The following is a 7,702-nucleotide window of genomic DNA, read 5'->3' as shown; positions in this document are numbered from 1 at the left end:
GAGAGAGAGACAATGAGGAGTTAATGGGGAACAATATTGGAAAGTTGTGTTAATTGTCGACGATAATTAGTAAAAGTGTCGACGATATTTAACACGCCCGATTTCACTATATCCCCAAACATACTGTTGCTTTCAAATTGCGTATTTGTGTTGTGTCCAGAAAATCACAATCTACCCAATAAAATCATTTTCAGACAAACCCATCCAAAATGATTAATTTTATCCAACAACGCGAACCTGCATCAACTTAACAAATACGGAGTATAACCTGAAAGGCTCTAATAATCTAACTTAACCGGAAATGACCGGCCAAACCGAAATAGCAATTTATAAAATAAAACAATCTCGAGACGTCCATTTTTATTTAAAAAAAAAAAAAAAATATTTAATGCAAAAAATTGAATTGTCTCCTCAGATGATAACTACTAAACCCGAAATTATGTAACTCAAATCCCAGGTCTAGTCCTTATGCGAAAGAGTAGATATTGTGATTCCCCTTCTAAAAATAGAAATACATGTTTATGTTTATATGATTCAACGAAACTCAAACAACTACTATGTCAATGCACAAATCCTGAAATACAGATCTTAATTTTATGAATAGAGTTATCTAGCTAAACTTACACAACGAACATAATAATAGTAATACAGCAGAAACTTTGTTACAACAAAACTAAAACATCTAATCTAAAATCACGAAAATTAAATGAAGCGTTCATCATTCCTTAATTATCAAATTAAGCACTTCTGTAACGCATCAAAGATTCAATACGCTGCAATTTCAACTGTTGTTTAAACCTGTTAATAAAATCATCCGCTTTAGCATCAACTTCTTCTTCATTCTTCCTAAACGACGCCGTCTCAACTCTCTCCACCACTTTCTTCTTCTTCCCCTTCCCTTTCTTCACCTTCTCCGCCACCTTCTTACACTCATCATCACCTTTTTCCTTACATTGTGCGTCGACTTCACAAACCTCCCCCTGCATAAACCCCCGTCCACCAACGGTAAATGACGCAACACGTGACAGAAAGGACGGGGAACGCACCACTGCCCTCTTCAACTCCATCTTCGGCTCGTGTTCAGTTTCCGAGATTTTCTCCCTCTCCTCGCTCGGATCGGGCCCTTCGGCCCGGCCCGATAACTTGAAGGAGGCAACACGGGAGAACAAAGAAGGAGTTGTGTCGACGGTCTCGTGGTCGTGGTCGTGTTGAGGGTGGGGGTAGTAATTGGAGAGATTGAATGAGGTGACGCGGGAGAAGAGTGAAGGAGTGCGGGCGAGCTGCGGCGGATTGTACGGGGGAGGTGCGGCGGCGGAAGTGGAGTCGTGGTTGTGGTTGTTGTCGGGGTGGTTGGTTCGGCGGTGGGAGAAGACGATGGTAGCGATGACGAGGTTGAGGAGGAGGAAGAGGGAAGTAGGAGTTAACCAAGCAGCTTGTTCTAACAATGCTTCCACCATTTTTGATGAGGTTTGAGGTGTTGACCGTGTTGTTTGTTGAAGGGAGAGTGGTGAAGTAGTGGAGGTATGTGAAATAGATCTTGTACAGGAAGTGAGTGTTAAATACTTGTATTTGGTAGGCTATTAAATACTGGCCATTATTATATTTGCAAAATTGGCAGTGTGTGAACGTAATTGTGATGACCACCAACATTATGATTTTTACCCTCTTGTCGGGGTTAAGTTGTGAAACACGAGTAGGGATGTCAATTTCACCCGCATCCATCAAAACCCGATCCACCCGATCCTAAAAGATGGATGAAAACCCGATTTAAATGGATGGTGGATGGATGACGGATGAAACGGATGTGGATGACGGATGGGTTGGATGAAGAAATTTCACCCGCCATCCATCCATCACCCGATTTTATTATTTTTTATTTAATTTTTTTTTTTACATATAACTCATTATTAAGGTATAAAATATTTAAATTTTCATATTTTTCTACTCTCAATATAAATATTTTGTAAGCCTACCCACTAGAAAGTTAAACTAAATTAATTATCTAACTTTATTTTTGTAGAAAAAAAAAACATCATTTTTTTAAACTTGAAATTATAAATGCACAACACCCGTTTATCACCCGATCCACCCGTTTCATCCATGGATGATGGATGGATGGATGACGGATGATATGTTTCACGGATGACGGACGGGTTGGATGAGATTTTAAAAAGACGGATGGATGACGGATGAGGCTTCACCAGACCCGAACCCGAACCCGATCCATTGACATCCCTAAACACGAGTGACTCCATTACTTTGATTGACATGCACTAATTGTTGTTTTAGGTGGAAATATCTATTTTAAATAATAATAAATTCTGTTAAATATATGGAGGTAGAACTGTGAATGCTTAACAAATAAATAATTAACTCTTCAGTCATTTACTTATATAAGGTAATATTGACGTATTCTTGAGTGATTTCCGAATATAGTGTTGAAAATAAAAATAATTATCATTTTAGGCTAGGGTTTAATTTAATTCCCAATATATATAGTGTTTATGTAGGTTTGGATTACCTTCTAAACCAATATAAATACAATATTGGGAATTAAGTTTTAGTCAATCCTTCAAATTGGAAAGACATTACTTTTCATTAAATATTTTCTATGTTTTTCATTTCATATTAGTTTATTACATTAATAATGGTTCATTAATCAATTTATTTAAATGTTTTTCATAAAGAAACATAATTAAAAAATTAAGTATTAGTGTGTTTCAAATATATATGCAAAATATTTAAAATGATAAGTTTGTCTTGTTAAGAGAGTTATGCAAAATGTAAATTACAGAGTAGTTTAGTATGCTATGAATTAATTATGAAATTGGTTAACAAAATTTAGTTATATATTTATATTGCATAAGAGGGGCTAATGTCCAAATACTTCATAAAAACATTAAACTATTATATTAACTGTTCCGGGTGTAATTCCAGAGCAGATATTTGTTACCACTCGTAGCTCGTAGAATGATGTCCTTGCTTGAATCCTCCTTGCGGTCTCCTGAAACGATGAACAAACTGAGGGCTCGGATTTGGCCGAGCGTACTCACTCCGACGCTCAAGTCAGTTAACTTAGAGAGGTAAGTTGTTGTTACTTGGCTAAGAGTATAGTGTAGAGAGATAAGGAAGATATTACCAGATGAATAGTGGTTATTAGGTTAATTTTCGGATCCTTTCCTCAATGAAGGTTGAGGAGTATTTATAGGCTTTCACCTTTTGTCACGTAGTGGCCAAGTGGCCAAGTGGTAGCAAGTGGAAAGACCGTTCTACCCTCGGCCGATGGACCTATGGCAGGCTGGCCGAGGGGTCTTGGATATGAGTACGCGGATATGTGCCCCGGCTGGCTGGTTGTCATGCCGAGACCCAGGTGACAGGCCGATGGGATGCATCGGCTAGGCTGTCTAAGTCGTTGACTTTGCTGTGGATACCTTTGACCATGCTCAATATGTTGACTTGGTCAGCGGTGCAGAATATGCCCCATCAATTTGCCCCCAGCGTAGTCTATGCCGTGGTATGGGCTCCGATGTATGTTGAGCGTATATTCTGCGTAAGTATTTTTGCAAAAATTTCTGCATCGGCTTCTTCTGATCCGTCGGCGTGGTTCTTGTTAGGTCGTACCATATCCCCCCTCCACATGGATGTGTAAAGGGGATCCGATGTGGAAAAGAATGTGACGCTGGCCGAGACCAGGGCTGGGAGTGCCGGTTGTTTTTGGTTGCCCCCGGCCGGTGCTTCCTAACTTGGCTGATCAGGTGGCCGGCGGAGAGCATGTATTCAGGAATTTGTTGAGGAAGGTGAATGGGCGAAGAGATGCAAATTGGCGTGTTGGAGACGCTTGGTTACTGTTGCATTGATTGACGTTCAACTGTTGCAACGATTGACATTCCGTGGTCGCATGTCCGACACGTGTCCGTTCGCTGATTGGTTGACGCTTCATGGGCCGTGCCCTGATTGGTCCTCTTCCATGGGCTTTTCCCTATAAATAGGGCAGTTTTTCGTGATTTTGGCCATTATTTTCATTTCCTCAAATTTTCTTAAATTTTCTCCCAAAATCTTCATTTCTCTAAACCTTCAAGGGCTGCTTTTTCCTTCCAATCTTTAGTATTCGAATCGGCGAGTATTTTTCTTCGAGGTAAACAAACAAATTCTTTTTTATCTTGCTAGTAGTTTGTTGTGAAAATGTCTTCTGTTAATGCCGGGACTAGTACTTCGCGCCGGGGTTCCTGCCGCGTCTTGACGAGGAGGGGATACTAGAAGCCATCCCGTTAAGGTTTGGGGGCCCTAGGTCTCCTTCTCCCGTAGGCCGATTTGCCCCTCGTGGAGGAGTTGGAGGGTGAGGATGATGCTGATGACGATGTTAAGGGGGCTCCCGTTGATGGTGGGAGGACGACTATCCCGGACCATGGTGAGGCCTGCACGACTGGCCTCGACCGTACCTGGACAAACAAATTCGCAAGCAGCTCCGGAGAGACTCTTTTCGGAGATCACTTCTTCCTTGGTGAGGGGTATAAAATTGTTATCCCTGGGGAGGGTCAGGCGGTCTGCTGCCCTCCCCCGGGTCACATCGGCGTTCATCTCAGGCACCTGGAGTATGGGCTCCGGTTTCCTCTGAACGAACACGTCGTGGCCATCATCAAAGCTATGAACGTTGCCGTGGCCCAACTGCATCCGTTGGCCATGAGGACGATAGTCGGCTTTGTATGGCTCTGTGTTTTCAAGGGGGAGACCCCTACGGTTAACCTATTCCGCCGACTCCACAGTCTTCGGCCGTCAAAATCCGGCAAGGTGGGGTGGTATAGCGTACAGACGGAGCCAGGCTATGTCTCCGTGAACAAACTTACTTCTTGCAAAGACTGGCAAGGGCGATGGGTGTACGTCCAAGTGCCGGAGGACTACCCCTTGCCTCGGTCTTTCCAGAGCCCCGTTCACTTACGGTGTGAGACCCGGGAAGAGTATGAGAAACACGTCTCCCGGGGTAACAAGGTCAAGATGGACGCTTCGTTTGTCCCTCTTACTGCGGATGAGAAGCGGGCAATGCGGCTGTTTGATGCTGAGGAGGGATGGCTGCCCCCGACTCAGATAATTCTTCAGGATGAGCTGCTATGCCGCGTCGGCCTCATACCGGCCCTCAACCGGGGTGAGTGGAGTCGGTGTGAGGCCCACCTTTGCTCGTTATGTTCCTTTTTCTGAGCTTTGTTTTTACTTCTGGTATGGCCGAGGCAGTTTGAATGCATATCTTAACTATGTAACGTCTTTGACGTGTCGATCGATGTGTTCCCGTCGCTCTCGACTATCAATTAGCCGAGGCAACCGGGGTCGCGGCTTGATAGCAATTCCTCTGGCATATCGGTCGTTGTGTCTCCGTCGCTCTCGGCCATCAATTAGCCGAGGTAATCGGGGTTACGGCTCGATAGCAAATCTTCAAGCATACCGGTCGTTGTGTCCCCGTCGCTCTCGGCCATCAATTAGCCGAGGTAATCGGGGTTACGGCTCGATAGCAAATCTTCTAGCATACCGGTCATTGTGTCCCCGTCGCTCTCGGCCAATTGCCGAGGTAACGGGGTTATGGCTCGATAGCAATTCTTCTAGCGTACCGGTCATTTTGTCCCCGTCGCTCTCGGCCAATTGCCAAGGTAACGGGGTTATGGCTCGATAGCAATTCTTCTAGCGTACCGGTCATTGTGTCCCCGTCGCTCTCGGCCAATTGCCGAGGTAACGGGGTTATGGCTCGATAGCAATTCTTCTTTTTGGGTGGCAATTATGGAGGGGACAAGCACTTGGTTGGAAAACTTGGTTGCTTCTTCATTTATGATCACGCGTTGGGGTGTCCACATTGGGTTTGGGCACCTCCGCCGCTACACGAAAAACTGCCCTATTTATAGGGAAAAGCCCATGGAAGAGGACCAATCAGGGCACGGCCCATGAAGCGTCAACCAATCAGCGAACGGACACGTGTCGGACATGCGACCACGGAATGTCAATCGTTGCAACAGTTGAACGTCAATCAATGCAACAGTAACCAAGCGTCTCCAACACGCCAATTTGCATCTCTTCGCCCATTCACCTTCCTCAACAAATTCCTGAATACATGCTCTCCGCCGGCCACCTGATCAGCCAAGTTAGGAAGCACCGGCCGGGGGCAACCAAAAACAACCTAAGACTCCCGGCCACTGGTCTCGGCCAACACACATTCTTTTCCACATCGGATCCCCTTTACGCATCCATGTGGAGGGGGGATATGGTACGACCTAACAAGAACCACGCCGACGGATCGGAAGAAGCCGATCGAAATTTTTGCAAAAATACTTACGCAGAATATACGCTCAACATACATCGGAGCCCATACCACGGCATAGACTACGCTGGGGCAAATTGATGGGGCATATTCGCACCGCACGACCAAGTCAACATATTGAGCATGGTCAAAGGTATCCACAAAGAAAGTCAACGACTTAGACAACCTTAGCCGATGCATCCCATCGGCTCACACTGGGTCTCGGCATGACAACCGGCCCGGGGGCACATATCCGCGTACTCATATCCAAGACCCCTCGGCCGCTCCGCCATAGGTCCATCGGCCGAGGGTAGAACGGTCTTTCCACTTGCTACCACTTGGCCACTTGGCCACTACGTGACAAAAGGTGAAAGCCTATAAATACTCCTCAACCTTCATTGAGGAAAGGATCCGAAAATTAACCTAATAACCACTATTCATCTGGTAATATCTTCCTTATCTCTCTACACTATACTCTTAGCCAAGTAACAACAACTTACCTCTCTAAGTTAACTGACTTGAGCGTCGGAGTGAGTACGCTCGGCCAAATCCGAGCCCTCAGTTTGTTCATCGTTTCAGGAGACCGCAAGGAGGATTCAAGCAAGGACATCATTCTACGAGCTACGAGTGGTAACAAATATCTGCTCTGGAATTACACCCGGAACATTAACAATAATAGTTAAAACTGTGTAAATAATATTTTATAAGTTTACATGAAATATGTTTAAAATAAGTTTACATGAAATAATAAATAATCCGTTAAATAGAAAATATGAAAAAACATAAAAGAAAAAAAAAGGATTCTTTTTATATAAAGTAATGTAACTGTTATTAATAACTTTGTCTTTCAACACATTATTAAAAAAATACCAAAAAAAAAAAATTATAATGAAAAGTAAAGCTATTTCAATTTAAAGGTTTGTTTAAAACTTAATTCCCAATATAGTGTTGTTCTTGATTTCCTGGTTTGGAAGTTAATTCAAACCTACATGAACACCATATTGGGAATTAAGTTATAGCCAAGCCTAAAATGAGAATTATTTATATTATCAACATCATAATCGGAAATCACTAAAGAGTACTAAATCGTAGTAAAATTATACTGGTTATAGATATTAGTAAATCTTACATATTAGAGAATATTGTTATATTAGTATAAAGTTATTAGGAGAATAATTATGTTAGAAAAGAGTATATTATACATATCGTAATATCTCTAGAATATTTTAGGAATATTCTTGGCTTGACGAAGGACAGGTGACTGGTCGAAGTTTGGTGATTGACGAAGGTTCTTGTATAGGGCGTTTGGGGATGGGGAAGATGATGGGTTGTGTTTGGGTTTTGTAGGTTATGAAACCTGTCATTTTTATTATTATTATTAATTTTAATAATAATATTCCTAATTTAATAGAGGTGTTTTCTACG

The 7,702-nt window shown here is 42.9% G+C and overlaps 1 protein-coding gene across 1 annotated transcript; it reads right to left on the bottom strand.

Moving 5' to 3' along the window:
- Positions 1 to 466: 466 nt before the first annotated feature.
- On the bottom strand, positions 467 to 1,623 carry LOC141640445 (uncharacterized). Its single transcript, XM_074449249.1, has one exon. The coding sequence runs from the start codon at positions 1,455 to 1,457 to the stop codon at positions 738 to 740; it is 720 nt and encodes a 239-aa protein (XP_074305350.1). The 5' UTR covers positions 1,458 to 1,623; the 3' UTR covers positions 467 to 737.
- Positions 1,624 to 7,702: the final 6,079 nt, after the last annotated feature.

The sequence above is a fragment of the Silene latifolia genome, unplaced genomic scaffold (genome assembly GCF_048544455.1).
Source record: "Silene latifolia isolate original U9 population unplaced genomic scaffold, ASM4854445v1 scaffold_79, whole genome shotgun sequence".
In the NCBI taxonomy this organism is placed as follows: Eukaryota; Viridiplantae; Streptophyta; class Magnoliopsida; order Caryophyllales; family Caryophyllaceae; genus Silene; species Silene latifolia.
Note: the sequence above shows the minus strand (reverse complement) of the source record. Positions and strands in the feature narration are given on the sequence as shown.

Coding starts and splice junctions, on each gene's coding strand:
- LOC141640445 (XM_074449249.1), bottom strand. CDS start 1,457: ATGGTGGAAGCATTGTTAGAACAAGCTGCTTGGTTAACTCCTACTTCC.